Source organism: Bufo gargarizans, chromosome 3, assembly GCF_014858855.1.
Source record: "Bufo gargarizans isolate SCDJY-AF-19 chromosome 3, ASM1485885v1, whole genome shotgun sequence".
Lineage (NCBI taxonomy): Eukaryota > Metazoa > Chordata > Amphibia > Anura > Bufonidae > Bufo > Bufo gargarizans.
Window position 1 is genome coordinate 591,360,461 of NC_058082.1, and position 24,579 is coordinate 591,385,039.

Sequence of the window (24,579 nt, forward strand, 5' to 3'; positions counted from 1 at the left end):
GGGACTTCCCCCTATTTCTCTCCAAGAGACATTTTCCACCCCAAAAATGGGGGGAAATGGCAGTATGTCTTATAAAGTAAATAGTGATGAGCACTTCCATAATGGAAGCACTTATTAGCACAGTAGGAACTGTGAGTATAGCGCCGGTATTACTCACCGCTCCCTGGTCTTCTCCGAGCACCACGCTGTTCTGGGTCCTGGAAGTGTACAGTGTCAGGTCACAGTGCAGCACTGCAGGAAGAGCGCGCCGGATCTCCTGAGTGGCGGTACAGTCCAGAGCAAGAGAGGTTAGTTATTTATAAATAAATAAAAAAACACACAAAGTCCTCTCCATTGTAACCAAACCATTACTAGGTATAGCGTCACAAATTCTAATAAAAAAACGCTGAATTTATTTCCTAAAAATTATTTTATTTAAAATCTAATAAAATCCTACAAGAAGTAAAGATAACTGCAAGATCCAGCATAGAACATAATTGATCTTGTAGTTACCTATACTTGTTGTGGGATTTTTTAATAAAATTATTTTATGGGAATAAATTCAACTTTTTGGGTATTTTGTTTTGGATTTATTTATTTAGTCTCAGAGGTCTGAAGAATTTATATATATATTTTTTCCTCTCTCTAAAACCTCGGTGCGTCTTATCAGTTGCATCTTATACAGCAAAAAACAAGGCATCTCTGATGTAAGGTGGGTGTCAAGGGTTAAACTATAAGACAACCAGGAGTAGAAAAGACATGTTTATTACTACTGTCTGGGGGTATCGCACTGGAACACATGGATTGTGTGTTAATAGTCAGGAGGCAGCAACAAGTCTCTTAATAGTCGGCGGTACTAAGACTGGGATGAAACGTTCTCCATAGTAAGTGCTTCTGATACTGAACGTGGAGCACAGACGTCCAATATCAACCGCTTTGGGGGGGTCAGTCCATTGGTCTCTGCTTCCAACACACAGCACCGGAGGCAGCGCGGTTATATTCTATATAACTTGAGCGGGAAGTTCTCTGTGATGAGATGATCATCCTGAAGAACCACCACGATATTTACTTCAAACTCTGCAGAGGGCAAAGACATTTCTCAGTCTCATCTCCTTAAATCTGCCATCCTGAATCAACAATGTTTATGTGGGAAATGAGAAAACCTACCTATTTTAAAGTTGGTAGTTTCCAAAGTGGGACAGGTGAACAGCCTGGGAAAAACCATGTAGATGGGAATAGGGAGACCACGGCACACGTCTCCCTCTGCTATCTGAATATTCTGTATTTCAGTAGCGTCTCTGGCATAGCCTTCTGCACAACCTTAAAAACACAAGGAAAACATCACTTGAGGCTTTCGTCCATGTTATACTTCTGGCGGATAACAGTTTCAAGTTAGTGAAAGTTGTTTCCCTCCCCCCTTATTTTTCACACCATCACCACACAGAAACAACCTTAAAATGATGCCATTTAAAAATGCAACTTGGCTCCAAAAAAAAAAAAAATTATATAAATGCTGTGTCCTAAAGTCCAAAGTGGGCTGCAGCCAAAGGGTAGTCAAGGATTTTATTATTGAAGGCCTGTCCTCCAGGGACACCATCATATCTGATCAGCTATTCTGATTTAGCTCCGGCACCAGAGGCTGAGCTGGTGACTGCAGCATGCACTTCAATGGGACCAGCTCCGTCCACTACACAATGGACAGAGCTGTGTAGCTTCAGCGTCTAAGCTACTTGTGATGAGTTGAGTTGGAGGGTGTCGGGGACCCCCACCGATCAGATATTGATGACCTATCCTGAGGCTAGACAATATTAAAATCCTGAAATACTCCTTTAAAAGGGGTTTTCCGAATGTGATCAATGGGTGTCTGAAGTAATATAGTTAATTAAAGGGCAGTTCTTAGAGGGGTTTAACTCACCACAGGTCTCGACTCGGACCAGCTGCAGCTCAATACTTTTGATGGCAACTTCTGACGTCTCAACCAGCAGCTCCCCTGTTAGAGGCTGAGTGATGACACAGTTGGTGGAGTCCAGATGTCCTCTGATGAGAAACCGAGGCAGGGAAGCTCTCTGTAAGACACACAGATCACTTTCATTTACATTAGGAATGATATATATATTTTATCTAATGGAGTGGCCAGCCAGTCCACATCAAGAACCCATGGCCTGAGGTAATCTCATCTCAGGCCAGTTGGGATCATTACTGGGGAATAAAGCAACCTCAGTGTCTCAGTCTGGGGGAGAGAAGGAAGCCTCAGAGGTGTTGTGTGGTCACAGCCAGAAGGTCTGTTGGACTGTAAAGTCTAATTCACACGTCAGAGATTGTGAGCCAAAACCAGGACTGGAGCCGCCACAGACATTACCCTAAGTTCACACCTGAGCGTTTTACAGCGCGTTCCTACGCGCTGTAAAACGCTCAACAAGGCGAAACCAATGCTTCCCTGTGGGAATGGTTCTCACCTGGGCGTTTTACAGCGCCTACGATCGCGCTGTAAAACGCCCGACACTCAAACAAGTTCTTGAGCTTTTTTTTGGGCGTTTGTCGCGTGTTCCTGTACATAGACTTCAGCGGGAACGCGCGACAATGTGTGTTCGCTTGTCTCTGTATGCGCGATTGTAAACGCCGGTACAATCGCGCATACAGAGCGCTCAGGTCTGAACCCAGGGTAAGGGAAAGATCTGCTCCTGTTCTGTTTAGAGCCACACCTGGCTTTGGCGCTCAATCACTGACGGTGGCATAAGGCCGAGTAAAGCCTGAATTTGGGGGTGGCCCAGGGAAGCCTGGAGAGAGGCATCATACGGTCACAGTCAGGAGGACTGTTAGACCGTGAGCTGTGTGAAGCCGAATTCCCGAATATGAACAGTGACCTATAGGCGACTGCGGTGTATTAGTGAGAGCCTAGACGGGCAGGGTTTATTTATTTTTGTGGTGTGATGCTGGAACTGTGTTCATCGTGATGCAAAACTTGATTTATTGCAGATTAGTATATTTGAAATATTTACAGCTTCTGGCCCAGTACGGATGTGACATGGGGGAGCCCTCTGAAGTGATTGTCCATCACTGGGTTTTATTAATCAAACAAATTAAGAGTTTATTTCTAAATAGTTATTTTTAATAATGTTCACCTCTTTGTGATATGAACAGAGATAAAATTGTAAAATTCTTGTACCCGCAGCCACCACTAGAGGGAGCTGATTGTATTCTGCATATACGTTTATTTTACCAATAAGCTGCGTGCAGTAGGCTCCTCCCTGGTGGCTGCAGACAGGAAAAAAAAAAAAAAAAAACACACAGGGGCCTTGGAATTTCTGTATTACAATGCACCAACCGATAGAGATTACATGAAATCTGATCTAAAAAAAAAAAAAATGGTACGGAAAATCACTAATGTCTCATTCAGTGTTTTGGTTCTGATGAATAAACAGGGCTCAGTCGTCACCTCCTCATCAGATGGAACCGAGTCCTGTGCATAGGCTGTGAATGTCTGAGGGCCCTTTAAAGGGAACCTGTCACCGGGATTTTGGGTATAGAGCTGAGGACATGGGTTGCTAGATGGCCGCTAGCACATCTGCAATACCCAGTCCCCATAGCTCTGTGTGCTTTTATTGTGTAAAAATAACGATTTGATACATATGCAAATAAACCTGAGATGAGTCAGAGCTTGAGAATATGACTCTTCTCTGGTCACACAAGTAAGATATGACTTATGTTAATTAGCATATGTTTAAAATGGATTTTTTTTACACAATAAAAGCACACAGAACTATGGGGACTGGGTATTGCGGATGTGCTAGCGGCCATCTATGTCCTCAGCTCTATACCCAAAATCCCAGTGACAGGTTCCCTTTAAATCCAAGTTTACCATAATAATCATATTACTCTATTTTCCTGCTCAGCCACTGCAATACTCCGTACCGCTTGTTCAAAATCACAGGAACATGATAGAACTTAGAATTTAAGTGTTTGGCCCCTGTGTATCTCCCAATAACTTGGAAGGTCTGTCCTGTACCGTCCTGCAGGCTCAGGGAATACATTATATTCCTGGCTATGCCAGCCTATGATGAATGAGCATCGACTGGTTCCTTCTCTCCAATATAAGGAGGAGACCATGAGCAGCCGCACTGGAGGAAGCGTTCAGGTGAGCGATGTGCAGCAAAATGCTGGCTATAAACCACTCATGGACCCAGCAAAACACTAACTGGATTTCTAGGTTCAGTCCGGCATAAAAGAATGGATTTATTATTTTTTTAAATAATTTTTATCAAATTACCTGCAGACTGGTAATAATTGCTGCAGTTTTAGGCTACTTTCACACTGGCGTTTCTGGGTCCGCTTGCGAGATCCGTTTCAGGGCTCTCACAAGCGTCCCAAAACGAATCAGTTCAGCCCCAATGCATAAGGATCCACTAAGAATGCATCAATTTGGCTGCGTTTGGTCTCCTTTGAGTTTTTTAGACTGTCAATAAAACGCAGTTAGCAGCATTTTGGTGACAGTCTGACTGCGGAGCCAAACGTATCAATCCTGACTTACAATGTAAGTCAATGGAGACTGATCCGTTTTTCACAGACACAATATGGTGCAATTGAAAACGGATCCGTCCCCCGTTGACTTTCAATGTAAGTCAGGACGGATCCGTTTTGACTTAGATTTTATTTTGAATGAATAATGCAAACAGATCAGTTATTAACGGATACAAGCGTTTGCATTATTGGTGCGGATCAGTCTGTGCAGATACAAGACGGATCCGCACCGAACGCGAGTGTGAAAGCCTTACCCATAACCATATATCCTCACATTAACCTTGCTGTTAAAGGGGTTGTCAGGGATTAGAAAAACATGGCTGCTTTATTCAAAAACAGCCCCACACTGGTCCATGGGTTGTGTCTGGTACTGCAGCTCAACTCCATTTGAACTGAAAGGGGCCGAACGGTAATATCGCACACAACCCAGGGACAGGTGTCCTGGACAACCTCTTTGAAAATATTAGGGCTGTGCATTCCTTAGCTTGACCAGCAGATGGCAGCATTCTTCAGCACTGGTTTTCTATGGTAATTTTACAAAGCAGACCATTAGGGTGGAGGCGCAACGCAACGCATCACAAGATCACCCAGCAAGCAAAGTAGGGGGGGAGAAACTGAAAATGTGCTAAGCTTAATCAGAGGCGTGTACCTTTTAATACATTTAGTGCCACTGACTAATTCAATGCTCATATTTATTACACTAGCATATGAAATGCCAGTCTTAATAAACCTGCCCCTAAGGGTTCAGCCAAATGCTGCAGATTTTCTCAAATCTCATCCACAGCAGAAATGAACTCGAGGTGTTGAGCTGGAATCTGCAGAATGTCGATTTATGCTGCACCCCGTAAAATGCACAGGGGTGCAGCATATGAATGTTTAAATGTATTGTAGGACATTACCGAGCAGGACAGCCCCTTCGTTTTGGGAGTTTGACGTGCCCTTTATAGCAGAAGAGCTTTCCCACAGATGGACTATCCCAAACATAAGAGGTAAATGAGTGATCAGTGCGGTTGGGCCCCCACCAATGACACACGATTGCAGAGAGCAGTCTAAAAAGTGACAACCACAAAGAATACAAAATGGAGTGCAGGCGGTGCTGACTAGTGCTGAGCGAAGGAAGCTTCAGATCCCTTATCCGAAGTCGCTGCGTTCAAAACTTCGGAATAATACTGCACAGTATTCTGCACAGTATTTGAATGTATGGGCTCCGATGAGCCGAAGTAAGTTATTCACGAAGTCACGCGTGACTTTGTTAAATAACTTCAATAGTTGATTTTTAAAGTGGAAAACCACTTAAAAACTTGTAACCAAACTCGGCTTTGGTTCAGACTAGTACCTTAGCTTAGTGCAGCTCATACATTCTAAGGCCTCATGCACACGACAGTTGTTTTGGTCCACATCCGAGCCGCACTTCAATGGGCCGCATCCGTCCTATTCTTGTCCATTTTGCGGACAAGAATAGGCAGTTATATCAATGCCTGTCCGTGCCGTTCCGCAAATTGCGGAGCGCACACGGACGCCATCTGTCGACAACGGTCATGTGCATGAGGCCTAATACTGTACAGAGAAGGATCTCCGTATAGTATTATTTCAGAGTTTTGAATGAAGCATCCGAAGCTTGCTTCGCCCAACACTACTGCTGACACTCTTAATTTGCTTATGCTTTACCCTGGGTTCACACCTGAGCGTTCCTCAAACGCGCGTTTTACGCGCGGTTTTTGTAATAGTAAACGCGCGTTTGACGCGCGTTTGTGTCATTGACTGCAGTGTCCTATGGCCACAAACGCGCGTCAAAACGCCCCAAAGAAGCTCAAGTACTTGTTTGAGCGTCGGGCGTTTTACAGCGCGTTCGTACGCGCTGTAAAACGCCCAGGTGTGAACCCTTTCCATAGGGAAGCATTGGTTTTCATGTCTTAAGCGTTTTACAGCGCGTTTGAACGCGCTGTAAAACGCTCAGGTGTGAACCCAGGGTAAAGTGCTGGAGATGCATCCCTCCCACTGACGTGCAGTTAAGGGGTTAAAAAATATTCACTTAAAGCGAAGAATTCTTATATTACTCTGGAGTTATGCTTGTGACAGCTTCTCCCTTTTGCAGTCATTTTTCAGCACCATGGAGCTATCCATAGTCACCCAGGCTTCACACACAGTCAGGTCCATAAATATTGGGACATGGACACAATTCTAACATTTTTGGCTCTATACACCACCACAATGGATTTAAAATGAAACGAACAAGATGTGCTTTACCTGCAGACTGTCAGCTTTAATTTGAGGTATTTACATCCAAATCAGGTGAACGGTGTAGGAATTACAACAGTTTGCATATGTGCCTCCCACTTGTTAAGGGACCAAAAATCATAAATCAAACTTTCACTTTTTAATACTTGGTTGCAAATCCTTTGCAGTCAATTACAGCCTGAAGTCTGGAACACATAGACATCACCAGACGCTGGGTTTCATCCCTGGTGATGCTCTGCCAGGCCTCTACTGCAACTGCCTTCAGTTCCTGCTTGTTCTTGGGGCTTTTTCCCTTCAGTTTTGTCTTCAGCAAGTGAAATGCAGCTCAATCGGATTCAGGTCAGGTGATTGACTTGGCCATTGCATAACATTCCACTTCTTTCCCTTAAAAAACTCTTTGGTTGCTTTTGCAGTATGCTTTGGGTCATTGTCCATCTGCACTGTGAAGCGCCGTCCAATGAGTTCTGAAGCATTTGGCTGAATATGAGCAGATAATATTGCCCGAAACACTTCAGAATTCATCCTGCTGCTTTTGTCAGCAGTCACATCATCAATAAATACAAGAGAACCAGTTCCATTGGCAGCCATACATGCCCACGCCATGACACTACCACCACCATGCTTCACTGATGAGGTGGTATGCTTAGGATCATGAGCAGTTCCTTTCCTTCTCCATACTCTTCTCTTCCCATCACTCTGGTACAAGTTGATCTTGGTCTCATCTGTCCATAGGATGTTGTTCCAGAACTGTGAAGGCTTTTTTAGATGTCGTTTGGCAAAGTCTAATCTGGCCTTCCTGTTTTTGAGGCTCACCAATGGTTTACATCTTGTGGTGAACCCTCTGTATTCACTCTGGTGAAGTCTTCTCTTGATTGTTGACTTTGACACACATACACCTACCTTCTGGAGAGTGTTCTTGATCTGGCCAACTGTTGTGAAGGGTGTTTTCTTCACCCGGGAAAGAATTCTTCGGTCATCCACCACAGGTGTTTTCCGTGGTCTTCCGGGTCTTTTGGTGTTGCTGAGCTCACCGATGCGTTCCTTCTTCTTAAGAATGTTCCAAACAGTTGTTTTGGCCATGCCTAATGTTTTTGCTATCTCTCTGATGGGTTTGTTGTGTTTTTTCAGCCTAATGATGGCTTGCTTCACAGATAGTGACAGCTCTTTGGATCTCATCTTGAGAGTTGACAGCAACAGATTCCAAATGCAAATAGCACACTGGAAATGAACTCTGGACCTTTTATCTGCTCATTGTAATTGGGATAATGAGGGAATAACACACACCGGCCATGGAACAGCTGAGAAGACAATTGTCCCATTACTTTTGGTCCCTTAACAAGTGGGAGGCACATATGCAAACTGTTGTAATTCCTGCACCGTTCACCTGATTTGGATGTAAATGCCCTCAAATTAAAGCTGACAGTCTGCAGGTAAAGCACATCTTGTTTGTTTCATTTCAAATCCATTGTGGTGGTGTATAGAGCCAAAAATGTTAGAATTGTGTCGATGTCCCAATATTTATAGACCTGACTGTACATGGCCTCTCTCTTCCCCTAGGATTTGTAAATCTGACCTATTACAGCATAGACACTGTCTGCTACAAAAAACAGGTAAAAACATTTTTTTCTTACCAGTGTCCTGAGGAATGTCTCCAGGTGCAGTTTTATCATAGGATTGAAAGAGCTAATGTGAGATTTTGAAGGAATTGTCCCTTTACAACAACTCATCACCTCTCCACATGATTTGGTCTGATCAGCAGGGGGTCCTACTGCTGGGGTCTTCGCCGATCACAAGAACAGGGACCTGCGTTTCCCCTTAGAATGGAGTTGCAGACATGCATGCGCGTCCGCCACTCCATTTAACTCTATGGGGCCGCCAGAGATAACAGAGTACAAGCGCTCGGTTATTTTTCGGCAGCTCCATAGAGCAGCACTATGCATGTGTGTTCCGTTCAAGGGGGAAAATGTTCTTGTGACTGGTAGGGGCCCCAACAGTTGAACCCCCGCCGACCACACCTACCCTCCATCCTAAGGATAGGAGATAAGTTGTTGTGTGGGGGATCCACAAAAAAAAAAAAGAAAAAAAGTTGCACTTACTTCTTTGACATTCTGTAAAGTCTCTGGCGTTATTGTGAAGTTGACCGGGCTCGGCGCCTGCTTTCCCTTCTGTGGCTGAAATACAGCATATAAATGGTGGATTAACAACATGAATGGAAGAAAGAAGCCTGGGATAATCCATGTATTATATGTCAGATTACAGGGGAAAGTCTTTTCTTATTTTATTAGCACACAATATAAAAAGTTCTACATTGTCCTAATGTACTTAGTCTGTTCATCACAACTGCTTGCTCTGAACGAGAAGATCTTATTCACATCCAGGGCTGAAAACCTCACAGTGACATAATACTTCTCACAGCAGAGGGTTTGCTACAAAGTCTGGGCAATCCTCTGGGAGCCAAATACATTAACAACACAAACCGTACTGCTGTCTGTGTTACAATGTGAGAGGTATTACGGTTCTACACCATTCAGACGGTCGTATGAACCTATTCATTTCAATGGGGCCGCAAAAGAGGCGGACATCACACAGTGTGCTGTCCGCAGCCATAGTTCCGCGAAAGGATAGAACATGTCCTATTCTTGTCTGCAATGGCGGGCAAAAGTAGGCATTTTATGTTATGGTTGCGGCCATGTGCGGATCCGCAAAACACTACGGCCGTCTGAAAGAGGCCTTAGATGGATAGATACCCATTCACCGACCACAATAAGATCTTGAAGAAGTTAAACACAAAGTATGTGAAAGTTTTAGACAGTCCCATGAGACATGTGAACGCTGTACAGGTGACTCGGACTATACAAGTATTGTGGGAGCGGGCTGAGAATAGATCGCATTCAGACGCACAGCGCCATGACAGGACACGGGCTGCAGGTTTGCAGTCCCTTTAGTTTTAGGTTTTGTGTGAATGTATTTACTCTCATTGTGCATTTTAAGTTCACAAATCCTCCTCTAATTCCACATTCACTTCAGGTCCTTGCTCCCCTAGTGGTAATGTATAGACGGCCATTTAACAGGGTGAAGTATGACATGTCCCCCCGGCGTGAGGATGCCTCGGACTCGGCAGAATGTGTTCTTTTCTATTGCTCTCGCAGGACTAGAGGCACGCACTATGCCGGCAGTTTTATGAGTACAGCCTGCAAAGTCCTAGAACCACAGCAGCAGACGATGAAGGAGCAGCGAGAGAAGACTCCGTGCCCGGGAAAGTGATTTTGCTCGTACATATTTTAACATCACTGCCAATCATTCACTTTCCTGCCCTGGATGAGACAAGCGCACAGCTTGTATGAATCCTGTCCACAGAGCAGTGATCCGCAACCCGTGGTCCCTAGCAGCTGCAAAACTACAACTCCCATCATGCCCCGACAACCTAATTAACAAATATTTACTTTAGCCTACACAGAGATCGGTATCTGGTCACATCTTAAAGGGGCTTTCCAACATCATACAACAGCGCCCTAGCGTCACCAGCGATGCTAGGGAGACTTGTCGGGCCCCTCACATCGAATATACTTACCTCACTCCGCTCCTGGTCCCCCGCACCGCCGCTGCTTCTCCTCCCTGTACACAGATGAAAACATCCGGCGTCAGGAAGGGGGAACGACAAGTCTCCCTAGCACTGCTGGTGACGCTAGGGAGGCTCGTCCCCGTCTGCCACTGAGCAGTGTCTGTGGAATATAGATGGCACACGGACAAAACACGGATCCTTTGCAGATAAACAACTGACCGTCTTGTCACAGACAGATCCTTAAAGGGGTTGGTTCATCAGATACATTGATAGTATATCCTAGCAATATGGCATCAATGTCAGATGAGTGCGGGTCCCAGACCTACACCTATCTACAAACCAGAGTTCCCAAAGTGAAGGAGCGATTACCCCAATACAAAGTATGTAATGCCTTCTGCCTACTATGGTGGCGCTGCAGGGTTCACCCACAGACCATTGCTAATCTCTAGGGGATCCAGCGTGTGATACTTGTGATTAGCTTATCACCAGGGGACCCTCTAACAAAAACACATCATCCGGAGCTGACAATCTCATCAAAGGAAATGTGTCACCAAAAATGTTCTATTTTGCAAATAGCAGCACATCTCCTTTTCTTCTAATATCTTTATTTTCTGATTGCAGTAGGGTTGTTTCAATGCCCAAATTTTGATTCGGTTTCGATACCATAAAAAAGTATTGCGATACTTGATACCATGCAAAAAAAACACCCCCCTTGTGCGTTGCGCATTTTATGGAACGTCCGGCCCATAATCGAACAGTCCTATCCTATTTTTTGGGGGGACAAGGCGACTTAAAAAAATTATAATAATAATAAAAAAATGGCGAATCATGCAGTTTTTTTTTCTGTTACGCCATATTTTTATAGTTTGGACTTTTCGGACGTGGCGATATGTAATATGTTTATTTATTGTTTGTATACTTTATATGTAAAATTGGGAAAGGGGGTGATTTATACTTAATATATATATTTTTTTTATGTTTATTTAACCACCTCAGCCCCCCTAGATGAAACCCCCTTAATGACCAGGCCACTTTTTACACTTCGGCACTACACTACTTTCACCGTTTATTGCTCGGTCATGCAACTTACCACCCAAATGAATTTTACCTCCTTTTCTTCTCACTAATAGAGCTTTCATTTGGTGGTATTTCATTGCTGCTGACATTTTTACTTTTTTTGTTATTAATCGAAATTTAACAAAATTTTTGCAAACCAATAACATTTTTCACTTTCAGTTGTAAAATTTTGCAAAAAAAACGACATCCATATATAAATTTTTCTCTAAATGTATTGTTCTACATGAAAAAATGTTTGGGTAAAAAAAATAAAAATAAAAATATGGTTTGGGTAAAAGTTATAGCGTTTACAAACTATGGTACAAAAATGAGAATTTCCGCTTTTTGAAGCAGCTCTGACTTTCTGAGCACCTGTCATGTTTCCTGAGGTTCTACAATGGCCAGACAGTACAAACACCCCACAAATGACCCCATTTCAGAAAGTAGACACCCTAAGGTATTCACTGATGGGCATAGTGAGTTCATAGAACTTTTTATTTTTTGTCACAAGTTAGCGGAAAATGATTATTTATTTATTTAATTTTTTTCTTACAAAGTCTCATATTCCACTAACTTGTGACAATAAATAAAAACTTCCATGAACTCACTATGCCCATCATGAAATACCTTGGGGTGTCTTCTTTCCAAAATGGGGTCACTTGTGGGGTAGTTATACTGCCCTGGCATTCTAGGGGCCCTAATGTGTGGTAAGTAGTTTGAAATCAAAATCTGTAAAAAATGACCAGTGAAATCCGAAAGGTGCTCTTTGGAATGTGTGCCCCTTTGCCCACCTTGGCTGCAAAAAAGTGTCACACATCTGGTATCGCCGTACTCAGGAGAAGTTTGGGAATGTGTTTTGGGGTGTCATTTTACATATACCCATGCTGGGTGAGAGAAATATCTTGGCAAAAGACAACTTTTCCAATTTTTTTATACAAAGTTGGCAATTGACCAATATATTAATCTCACCCAGCATGGGTATATGTAAAATGACACCCCAAAACACATTGCCCAACTTCTCCTGAGTACGGCGATACCACGTGTGACACTTTTTTGCAGCCTAGGTGGGCAAAGGGGCCCAAATTCCTTTTATGGAGGGCATTTTTAGACATTTGGATCCCAGACTTCTCACGCTTTCGGGCCCCTAAAATGCCAGGGCAGTATAAATACCCCACATGTGACCCCATTTTGGAAAGAAGACACCCCAAGGTATTCAAAGAGGGGCATGGCGAGTTCATAGAAATTTTTTTTTTGTTTTGGCACATGTTAGCGGAAATTGATTTTTTTTTTTGTATTTTCTCACAAAGTCTCCCTTTCCGCTAACTTGGGACAAAAATTTCAATCTTTCATGGACTCAATAAGCTCCTCACGGAATACCTTGGAGTGTCTTCTTTCCGAAATGGGGTCACATGTGGGGTATTCATACTGCCCAGGCATTTTAGGGGCCCTAAAGCGTGGGAAGAAGTCTGGAATATAAATGTCTAAAAATTTTTACGCATTTGTATTCCGTGAGGGGTATGGTGAGTTCATGTGAGATTTTATTTTTTGACACAAGTTAGTGGAATATGAGACTTTGTAAGAAAAAAAAAAACAATTTCCGCTAACTTAGGCCAAAAAAAATGTCTGAATGGAGCCTTACAGGGGGGTGATCACCCATATAGACTCCCTGATCACCCCCCTGTCATTGATCACCCCCCTGTAAGGCTCCATTCAGACGTCCGTATGATTTTTTTACGGATCCACGGATACATGGATCGGATCCGCAAAACACATACGGACGTCTGAATGGGGCCTTACAGGGGGGTGATCAATGAAAGGGGAGTGATCAGGGAGTCTATATGGGGTGATCACCCCCCTGTAAGGCTCCATTCAGACGTCCGTATGATTTTTTTACGGATCCACGGATACATGGATCGGATCCGCAAAACACATACGGACGTCTGAATGGGGCCTTACAGGGGGGTGATCAATGAAAGGGGAGTGATCAGGGAGTCTATATGGGGTGATCACCCCCCTGTAAGGCTCCATTCAGACGTCCGTATGATTTTTTTACGGATCCACGGATACATGGATCGGATCCGCAAAACACATACGGACGTCTGAATGGGGCCTTACAGGGGGGTGATCAATGAAAGGGGAGTGATCAGGGAGTCTATATGGGGTGATCACCCCCCTGTAAGGCTCCATTCAGACGTCCGTATGTGTTTTGCGGATCCGATCCATGTATCCGTGGATCCGTAAAAATCATACGGACGTCTGAATGGAGCCTTACAGGGGGGTGATCAGGGAGTCTATATGGGGTGATCAGGGGTTACTAAGTGACAGGGGGGGGGGGGGGGGGTGTAGTGTAGTGGTGTTTGGTGCTACTTATTACTGAGCTGCCTGTGTCCTCTGGTGGTCGATCCAAGCAAAAGGGACCACCAGAGGACCAGGTATATTAGACGCTGTTATCAAAACAGCGTCTAATATACCTGTTAGGGGTTAAAAAAAAAAAAAATCGCATCTCCAGCCTGCCAGCGAACGATCGCCGCTGGCAGGCTGGAGATCCACTCGCTTACCTTCCGATCCTGTGAACGCGCGCGCGTTCACAGGAAATCTCGCGTCTCGCGAGATGACGCGTATATGCGTGACTGTGCGCAGAGCTGCCGCCTCCGGAACGCGATCCTGCGTTAGGCGGTTAATAACCATTTCCCCCCCTATAGGGGCTAGAACCTGGGATCTTTTAATCCCTTGTCCTATTCACCCTAATAGAGCTTCATCAGGGTGAATAGGACCTCACACTCTCCCTGCTGCCCTGTGCTTTGTGCACACAGCAGCAGGGAGATTACCATGGATGGCTTCAGTAGCGTCCTGGCTGTCATGGTAACCGATCGGAGCCCCAGGATTACACTGCTGGGTCTCCGATCAGAAGCTGCCACCGAGGAGGGGACCCTGTGGCCACTGCCACCAATGATTTTAATACTGGGGAGGTTAAGGGGGGCGCACTGCGCCACCAATGATTTAACACTAGGGAGGAGGGGCGCACTGCGCCACCAATGATAATTAGCGTTAAATACAGAAGGCTGGGTGAATCACATAGCCGTCACCCAGCCTCTATGACAGTGCGCCCTCCTCTCCTCTGCCCCTCTCTCTCTCCTGATTGGTGGCAGCGGCGGCACAGGGGGAGGGAGAGAGTGACTCCTTCTCCCCTGTGCTGCTGAGGGAACATGGCGCGCGCTGATAGCAGCGCGCTCCACGCTCTGTGATACTAGACTGCACAGTAGCGCATTTTAGTATCGAAAAATATCAAATCCTGGTATCGAGGTCAATACCGGACAAAAGTATCGACTGTGTATTGAAAATTCGATACCCGAAACAACCCTAGATTGCAGATTTATTTATTCTATTTTCTGTACAGGATTATGGGGGCGGCCATATTTCCTAAGCTGCTCTCCACGGCATTTAGAAAGCATTAAGAAAACGGCTTTACGGCAGCCACATGGTCCATAGACACAATGGTCAGGAGGGGACCTTCTATGGGACAGTTTTCTCAGCACGCTCTGTGACCTGTGCAGAGGACATTGTACAAGGAAAGAACAGATAAGCTCTGACAATCACCTACTGTGAATGGAGGATCCTGTCTTATCTATACTCAGAGGTGGTATCATTACAGGCAGGATTAGAATGACAGATAAGCAGGTAACTGCAGTAACGTGATCTGTAGAGACCATGAAGTGGTGCCAATTATTTGGATTAGTGACCAGTGAGAAAACTGTAGGATTTTATGGTTTTTGTTTAAGTGTAGATAGTGACATGGAAAATTAAAAATATAAAAAATTCTTTAAAAATACGTTAAACATAAAACATGGTTTAAACAATAGGTTATTTTCTGATGACACATTCCCTCTAAGTTACAGCCCTTTTATAAGGATGTGCGGCTCCCTGTTCAGCTATCAGTTAGCATGTTCCCTGCACTCACGAGACCTACCTGGGAATGAATGATGAACTCGCAGTTCTTGGTCAGGTCCTTTGCCAGCAGAGATCTCTTCATATCACAGCGGAGAGTATACTGCAAACAAATACAGCCCATGAAATACCATTTAATTATCAGACCCAATATTACAACACAAACCCCTGCCACAATGTGACAGTCCAGAGTCCAGGCTGCTTAGCTCATAATGGATTATCCAGACTGGATGCAGCTGTAGCAAACTCTCAGCTGTGAGAAGTATTAGGTCTTTGGGGACGCTGTGGTCTCATGCAGTTTTACTCCTCTTTTATATGTCCCCTACTTCATGCTACAAACAATAGACAGATCACACAAGGTTTTGCGGCTGGCTATAACCATGGCGCAGCATTGGTCTGCATAGGAGCTGCATACACAAAACAGATATTCTTCATCAACTGTTTGTGAAGAAGTTTTATTTTCTTTGTTACATACACCGGATACACCCTTGGCACGGCCGATGCCCTCACCTGAATGTTCACAAACACCCCGTGGTACGTCTCGTACAGAACCTTATTGCTCTTCATGACAAGTGGGAACTCAAAAGGGATTTCTGTCTTCCCGCTGGGGAGTTTCCCGGCTTTCACCATTTCCACCGTGTTGCTAATGATTTGGATTGGCTGCAATAAATCAATAAGAATTCTTTCAATGACATTGCTGTAAAATCCCATCCCAGCCAGAGAGGGATCCACCCCTGTACAATCACATGCTAGATTATGGGGGTCACCTCACCTACAAAAATATATAGATAAAATGGAACGAGTGCAGAGGTGGGCTACACAAATGGTGCGGGGTCGGAAGCATAAAACTTATCAGGAGAGACATAAAGGGGTATTCCCATCTTGGACATGTCTGATAGGTGCCGGTCTCACCTTTGGGACCCGCACCTATCCTTAGGCTGGAGCCCACAAGGTGATGGAGGGCGCATTGCGCATGTGTGGCTACCCTCCTTTCATTTTTATGGGAGTGCTTAAAATAGCGATCGGCTATTTGCGGAAGTCCCATTGAAATGAATGGGAAGCGAACCCACCGCTCCATTAACTTCTATGGGGCTTACGGAAATGGCCGAGCCTGCGCTGGTCTATTTTCGGCAGTCCCACAGAAATAAATGGAGAGCGGCCACGCATGCCGGTGTGTCGTCAGTCACTTTGCAGGCTCTTTTCTAAGGATAGGTGCGGGGGTCCCAGAGGTGGAGCATTATGCCCCCAATGTCCAAGATGGGACAACACACTTACCTGCTCGCCCCCAGGTCTATAGAAGTGGGCTTGGCGTGGGCGGGGAAGGGGATGGACCGGAAGTCTAAATGTAAGACAGCAAGGACAAGGAACTGTAGTAAGTAGAAAAGATCGGCACTCGACTAGTAGCCGCACGGGACAAGAGCGAACTCCAAATTAGTATAAAAGAAATCCCAGCGGACCACGGCTTCTGCAATCAATATTCTTGATATTTATTCCATAGATAAGTACAGTAAGGACGCGTTTCGGCCCGTCCAGCCTTTGTCCGCAAGCATCTTGCTGACGAAGGCTGGACGGGCTGAAAACGCGTCCTTACTGTACTTATCTATGGAATAAATATCAAGAATATTGATTGCAGAAGCCGTGGTCCGCTGGGATTTCTATTACATTTAGAACTGGCGGAGGATCCGCCGAAGTTATGAAGAGGCCGAGTTAAAAAGAGTAGTTTAGCCTGGGAACAATCTACTGGCAGATGTGGTTGGGAAATCTACAGTCCGTGTAGTTAAATCTGCCTGGGATAAACACACAAATAGTAATAATAGTGCAGACTGGATGGACCAGGGAGGCTTTTTCTGCTGTCAATCTTCTATGTTTCCCTTAGCGCCCTCTAGTGGTGGCTGCTCATAGACAAAGGGCTACAATGCTGGGGATTTGGAACTCTGTACCAGCATGAGATTTCAAAATCATTTAGATAAAATTGTGTTTAATGGTGGACATTCACTTTATGTACAAAGTCTTTGTTTTTTGGGCAGGGGGTTTGTACGGGACTTAAAATCTGAACTGGTTCCTTTATGAGCAGGAAAATGCACTTCTGAGCACCCTGTGCAGCCAGTCAGCAGTAACAAGTGATTTCAGGCCAGCCTGCATCTCCTGAACCGTAAGCAGTCTGTATTCTGCAGACAGCCTTGACATACAGTGGAGCAAGTTTGTCCTATACTGCCATCAAAGGGGTTCTGTGCCTTGTACCGACTCCTAGACCTCTGAGAGCAGCGCCCTTTGTCAGCAGAATCTAATTCAATACAATAGGACAGCACGCACTGCAGTGAATGGACTCGGGAACCTAAAGGTATCTGTGTCAGAGACGAAAGGAGACAGTGATCAGGAGAGCCATGCTGTACCCCACTATCTCCACCATAGAGGAGAATGACGTGGTGGTCACACATGCACACTAAGGTCCCTTTCACACGAGCGAGTTTTCCGCGCGGGTGTAATGCGTGACGTGAACGCATAGCACCCGCACTGAATCCGGACCCATTCATTTCAATAGGTCTGTGTACATGAGCGTTGTTTTTCACACATCAGTTCTGCGTTGCGTGAAAAATCGCAGCATGTTCTATATTCTGCATTTTTCACGCAGCCCTGTCCCTATAGAAGTGAATGGGGCTGCGTGAAAAACGCATTACATCCTCAAGCAAGTGCGGGTGCGATGCGTTTTTCACTGATGGTTGCTAAGAGATGTTGTTTGTAAACATTCAGTTTTTTATCACGCGCGTGAAAAACGCATTGCACCCGGACGGAAAAAAACTGAACAACTAAACGCAATCGCAGACAAAACTGACTGAACTTGCTTGCAAAATAGTGCGAGTTTCACTGAACGCATCCGGCCCCAATCCGCAACGCCCGTGTGAACCAGCCTCCATTCACACAGGCGACTCATGATCGGTAGTAGTCCCAGGATTTTACTCCCATCTAGTTTTCTGTGGATAGTGGAGACACTGTTCATGGGATGAATGATCTCATATACATGTTAGAGGACAGGTGACGGACAACACCATTTTCTAGATGAAACCCCTTTGGTACTGCTCAGAGATTGCTTACATCCCACAACATTCTAACCAATGACAGGTGCTGTAGGTGGTTTTCGATTTTCAGCAACAAGTCTCCGAGCAGTGCCCAAGGGGTTTATGCCATCTATAAAACTCCTTCGTTCAGTGGTGTCCGAGATCACAGACTTCACCAATGTCATCTTCTCAGGTATCCAGGTTCTAACCATAATGTCCTGCAGTCCTCTTACCTTCACTGAATTATAGAAAGCCTCAAACACGCCGACACTCTTAGCGCTGAGCTGCAGATTGACGGAGCCCTCCATGGTCAGCAAGATCCCTTGATGCTGAACGGTATCTTTGCTCACCACAACTACTACTCCGGATAAGACCTCCTATAGGCAAGAAGAGAATGGCAGGCAACTACATAAATAGCAACTCCTTACAGCAGAACTAGCAGATATACTTAGTTTAAAGGGGTATTCCGAGAACTGTGGCCTTCTTGCAGCTTCGCCTTGGTCATGTGAAGTCATGTTCATCGGTCACATGGCCTAGGCAGAGCTCAGCCCCATTTAGGTGAATGGAGCAGAGCTGCGATACCAAGCACAGCCACTATACAACGTACGGCGCTGTGCTTGGCGAGCTGAGAGAAGGCAGTGACGCTACTGCGAGCACTGCCTTCTCAAACAGTTGAACGTGGGGGTCCCGAGTGTCCAGGGGATAGGTCATCAGTAGAAAAGTCTCAGAAAACCCCTTTAAATTGCTCACATTGTCATCTGAGACATTGGTGGCATATCGCTATGATAGTCCCACCAATATCAGGTAGGTGTGGGTCAAACCTCTGGGACCCACACCTATCTCGAAAATGGGGTCGCTAAAGTGAATGAGAGCGCACTGCGCATATGCCATGTGTTATCCATTCACTCCTGTGGGAGTTCTGAAAATTGCAGAGTGCTGGCTCGGCTATTTCCGGCAGTCTCATAGAGGTGAATGGAGAGCTGGCTGCGCATTCGCCGTGCGCTCTCTGCTCACTTTTATGGGAGCTCCGGAAATTAGCCGAGCCAGCGCTCTGCTGTTCTCAAAACTCCCAGATAAGTGAACCGACAGAACACAGTGCCTGTGCGGTGCGCTCTCGTTCACTTTGGGAGCCCCGTTCTAGACAGGTGTGGCCTGCACCGACCCGACATTGGTGGCATATCCTAGCAATTAATACTTTTTACTGTTGAAGATTTGCCACGATGGTTTCCAGTCAGGACAGGACAGAGATTTGTGAGGATGATGTGTGGAGCTCACGGCAGATTATCTAGACTGGATCCAATTGTACAAAGTATATTAGAAAGTTGTAGACGTTTTCACCATGCAGTGATTAGAAGGGTATTCCCATGTGGTGAAGCGATGGCATTTCTAGGTTAGGCCATCACTTTATGATCGGTGGGGGGGCCAATCTCTGGGACCACCACCAATCCCAAGAATGAAAGGGCTGCAGCACTGGTATAGTCTTCTATAAAGTTGGTCTTCAATTGTAAACCCTTAAAGGCCACAATTAATAGCGACCAAGGCATCTTAGGGGTTTGACATCTTGAAAATGAGGCTCTCTCTGTCAGCCCATCGGCCCCCTGCAACGCAGTTGAGGGGGGAGATACTCTACTGTGACTAGAGGCCTAACAATGGCCCCAGGTCTGCCTTAAAAAGCTGTGAATTATTAGATCACGCCTGAACGCTGACTGCCTATAATGCTTTTAAATAACGTTATTGAGGCAAACGGTCCCTGCTTTACCCTAAGTTCACACCTGAGCGTTTTACAGCGCGTTCAAACGCGCTGTAAAACGCTCAACACATGAAAACCAATGCTTCCCTATGGGAATGGTTCTCATCTGGGCGTTTTACAGCGCGTACGATCGCGCTGTAAAACGCCCGACGCATAATCAAGTACTTGAGCTTCTTTGGGGCGTTTTGACGCGCGTTTGTGGCCATAGGACACTGCAGTCAAACGCGCGTTTACTATTACAAAAAACGCGCATAAAAACGCGCGACAAAAACGCGCGTTTGAGAAACGCTCAGGTGTGAAAGCAGGGTTAAGGGCCCCAGGAGGGAAAGAAAAGTAAATTGAAGAGTATAAATCACTGATCAGTAAGGGGGGGGTCAGACCGCTGTGACCCCCAACCGATGCAGAGAACCAGGGTCCCCTTTCCCTTGTTCTAAGAGAGTGAGAGGTGGTATGGGTGCCCTGCTGAGCGCTGTACTCTGCAATCTCCAGCAGCCCCATAGAGAATGAATGGAGCGGCAGGGCACATGCTTGACTTACCGCTCTATTAGGGTGAGACCCCGACCAATCAGTTATCCTCTCTCCCGGATAACATGCACAGTTTATATCTACCATAATAATACCAATACATACTTCACCTGTCCCCCCCCCCCCCCCCCCAAAAAAAACAAGCCCTTACGTGGCTACATTAATTTGGGGGGGGGGGGGGAAGAGTTATGGCTCTTGAAATGCAGATATGAAACATGCAAAAAATAAAAAATAATAATAGTGCATTGTTCCAAATCATGTGCGGCATTAAAGGGCATCTGTCAGCAGTTCTGTACCTACAACACTGGCTGACCTGTTACATGTGCACTTGGCAGCTGAAGGCATCTGTGTTGGTCCCATGTTCATATGTGCCCGTATTATTGAGAAAAATGATGTTCTAATATATGCAAATGAGCCTTAGGAGCAATGGGGGCGTTACCATTACACCTAGAGACTCTGCTCTCTCTGCAGAAGCCACCGCCCCTGTACTTTGATAGACAGGGATGATGATGTCACTGCCTGGTGCAGTCATTCGCTTCCCACGCTGCTTTGCCATTGTCGGCGCTCCCATAGAAATGAAAGGAGGGCAGCCGCACATGCTCGGTCCCACTCTCCCTCACTTTGCGGGCTCCGTTCTAAAGACAGGTGCTCCGTTCTAAAGACAGGTGCTGGTCCCAGAGGTGTGACCTGTGCTTATCAGAATGTATGAGATGGGCCAAACCCTTTATTATATCCCCTGGTAAATCCCTCTAGCTTTGAGATATAGAGGACCTATCTTCAGGGTGGGCCATTAATATCAGACTGGTGGGGGTCCGAGACTCAACACCAATCAGCTGTTCTCAGCAGAAGATGCCAAAAACGGAACAGCGAACAAGTGGGAGGCGAAGCCTCCATCCACTGTGAAGTGTCCATGTCTCAAAACCTCAGTCTAGGTCCCATTCAACTGAAGTGAATGGGAGCGGAGCTGTGGTACCCAGTACCCCGGGGATGGAGCCGTCTGTAAACTGTTCAGTTTCCACAGCCGGTCTATACTGAGAACGGCTGACTGGTTCAGGTACCGGATGTCGGACCACCACCGACCGGTCATCGGTATCTAAAAGCTGGAACCTCCCTTGTGAAGGGGTTGTCGACTGTTACAAGAGCTGGCCGACCGCAGCATTCACTTCCATGGGAGCAGCACTGTAGTAACCAAATTCATCCACTGCACAATGGGGGGCGCTACACACAGCCAGAAGATAGGCTATCACTTGTAACACTGCTGACAACCCCTTTAAGCCTCATTTACATAAAATCTGACAACCCCTTTAGTCAAAAATCCCTCCGACTAACGGCTCTGACATTGCAAGACTACAAGTCCTACCATGCACAGAACTCGATAGGAGTTGTAGTTCTGCAAAAAAAATATATATAAAAATAAATGTCCTGCAGCATCTATTAAACTGCTGACAACCGTCTTTATGGCCCAGAGTCTGTGACATGGGGAGGGGGCTCCACTGCTCTTACCCCCTCCCTGTAGACCTTATTCGCCCGCTTGATCTTGATGTCCAGCACGGTCCCCATGTTGTCTCCTCCAGCGGCGCACCTCCTAAGGAAGAGGAAAGTCACATGACTAGCTGCACACATGATCACCTAGCGTCACATGACCATTAGACGTCCCTTTTTTTTTTTCTTTTTGCTCTCAACAAACTTTATTGACTACGTGACGCTACAGGCATAAACATCCTGTAGCTCGCCTCCCCCTCCGCGAGTTGTCATGCCAACGGATAGGCGGTGACGTCACGCTGGTGGCGCAGTTAAATTAGAAATGCGCGGGAGATGCCGTTGCCGTGCACTACGCTGACTCATGATTACCACACGCTGGGACTCGGAGCAGCAGCCTCTGGTTTTCAATGAGCTGGGGGGGGTTTATTTTTTTATAACGTGTGACGACTGTAACGTCCATTCTGCTCAGCGGTTTCCATAACTTCCCCTCCTTTCGTATTCGAGGCACATACATAGTAAATAATACGTTGGCTGCTGATTGACGTAGTAAGCGGCTCCGTGACGCAGGTTTATTATTCCCCAGACTTTACACTGAGGTAAACAAAAGCGCCTTGCTGCGTGTGAGGCACTGGGAAGGCTGAGGTATAGCCTCAGGTGTCGCGTTTACCTGTCAACCAACCGGCCGACAGACTCTATTGGCCGATGACATCTGAGCGACGATGCTGATTGGCTCGCTGACGTGGAGGTGGGCGTGGCTCGCCAATCTCTTCCCGCCTTGTTGTACAGCGCGCTTTGGACAGATTAACTGCTTGGCTGCCGGAGGGAAGTGAACGTAGCGCTTCCATTTTGCCCAGTAACTGGTGCTTCTGCCCATAGGCATTGCGGGTTCATTTCACGTTCATGATTATTTCTCAGGCGAAAGGGTACGTGACCCTCAGTTTAGTGAGATTTCTCCTTAATAATAATATGTCACACATGGCTATTAGACCTTAAGCTGCCTCTTCTGTCAGGTGAAATGTTATAAGCCTCAGTTCTATCTGTGCTTTGGAAAGTAGAGTAACAGTCATCATGGCCGCCATTACTGACCCCCCCTTTAGAATGCCACTAGTCCCAATTTTCATGCAGCTGTCCCTCCAACCCAACCTCAAAGGCCACCATTTTCGCTTTCTTCCACGCCGCCTCACAAAACGGGGCTAAAAATGGGTGGGTTTTATGCAAAAGTGGCATTTCGGAGTGCATCGATGAGGGGGGTGGGTGATGTGCCCTGCTAATGTTGAAAGTTATGGTTTTTGGGTTAAGGGGAGCATATTATTGGCACATCTGGGGAAAATAAATTGTGCGCTGAAAAAACTGATGTGGAATCTGCTTCTGGATTCCATGTGGGTTTTTAGTCCAGCGCAGTTTTGGCGAGTTTTTCTAAATGCAGTTTTTGATCCTGCCCCCTTCAATGGGAAGTTTGTATGTGGATGCAAAGCAGAATCTGCACCAAGACTGAACGTGTCGCTTCTTTTTTTCCACGCTGCGGTTTTTAAAACAAGTGGAGGGGAAAAAAACCTGTGCTGTGTAAATTAATAAGCTGTTTTCCCATTGAAATCAATAGAGATCATTTGCAAGCGTTTTTTTTTTTTTTTGGGTGTGAAATCCGTGCCCAAATCCACAAAGCAAAAAAATATATGTGAACATATCCTTAAAGGTCCCCCCCCATCTGGGCATATCTCATATTGATAGTGTAGGCCAGTGATGGTGAACCTTTGAGACAGAGTGCCCAAACTTCCACCCAAAATGCACATATCGCAAAGTGCCAACATTTAGCTATAATACCCTGGGCGCATTCAGTGCGCCGCCTGTGCTGAAAAATGGCAGGAAAAGTCTGAGACATATTGGTACACCTTAGACTTTTTCCAGGGTGCGGGTGCCCACAGAGAGGGCTCTGAGTGCCACCTCTGGCACCCGTGCCATAGGTTCGCCACCACTGGTGTAGGCCATACATGACCGATAAGTGCAGGTCCTTCCTTTGAGACCTGCGTATCTCATAAATTGGGCCCTGTGATGAATGGAGAGAATGCTCCATTCACTGCTATAGGACTTAAAATAACCGAGCGCTGTCTCTGCTATTTCTGAAAGTCCCATAGCAGTGATTTGAGAGAATAGCATGCTCTCCATTCATGGTGGGACCCGCACCTTTTGGACATCTATGACACATCCTTTCATCATGGTATAAATGTCCAGATGGGACAACCCCCTTCAAGGCATTTTCCAGTACGTACAAGCTATCACCTGTCCACTGAAATGGGAAAGACTGGGAGATTGGGAAGGGTCTGACAACTGAGACCCTTACTTATCGCCAGAACCAGGGGTTTTCCATAGCTGCAGGATCGATGTGGTCAGGCATGCCCACTACGACTATTCACCATGACGCACTACCACAATGGTACTGATGAAGACGACAATTACAGCACTTTGCTATC

General features: G+C 45.8%; 1 protein-coding gene across 1 annotated transcript; it reads right to left on the minus strand.

The window, feature by feature from the left end:
* Nucleotides 1-724: 724 nt before the first annotated feature.
* Nucleotides 725-22,252, minus strand: LOC122932983 (vacuolar protein sorting-associated protein 26C). Its single transcript, XM_044287689.1, has 8 exons — nucleotides 22,133-22,252; nucleotides 18,588-18,731; nucleotides 15,809-15,958; nucleotides 15,321-15,401; nucleotides 8,832-8,906; nucleotides 1,895-2,045; nucleotides 1,147-1,299; nucleotides 725-1,056 (listed from the first exon to the last, which is right to left on the minus strand). Exons 1-8 carry the CDS (start codon nucleotides 22,250-22,252, stop codon nucleotides 974-976), a joined length of 957 nt encoding a protein of 318 aa, XP_044143624.1. The 3' UTR covers nucleotides 725-973.
* Between the last annotated feature and the right edge of the window lie 2,327 nt (nucleotides 22,253-24,579).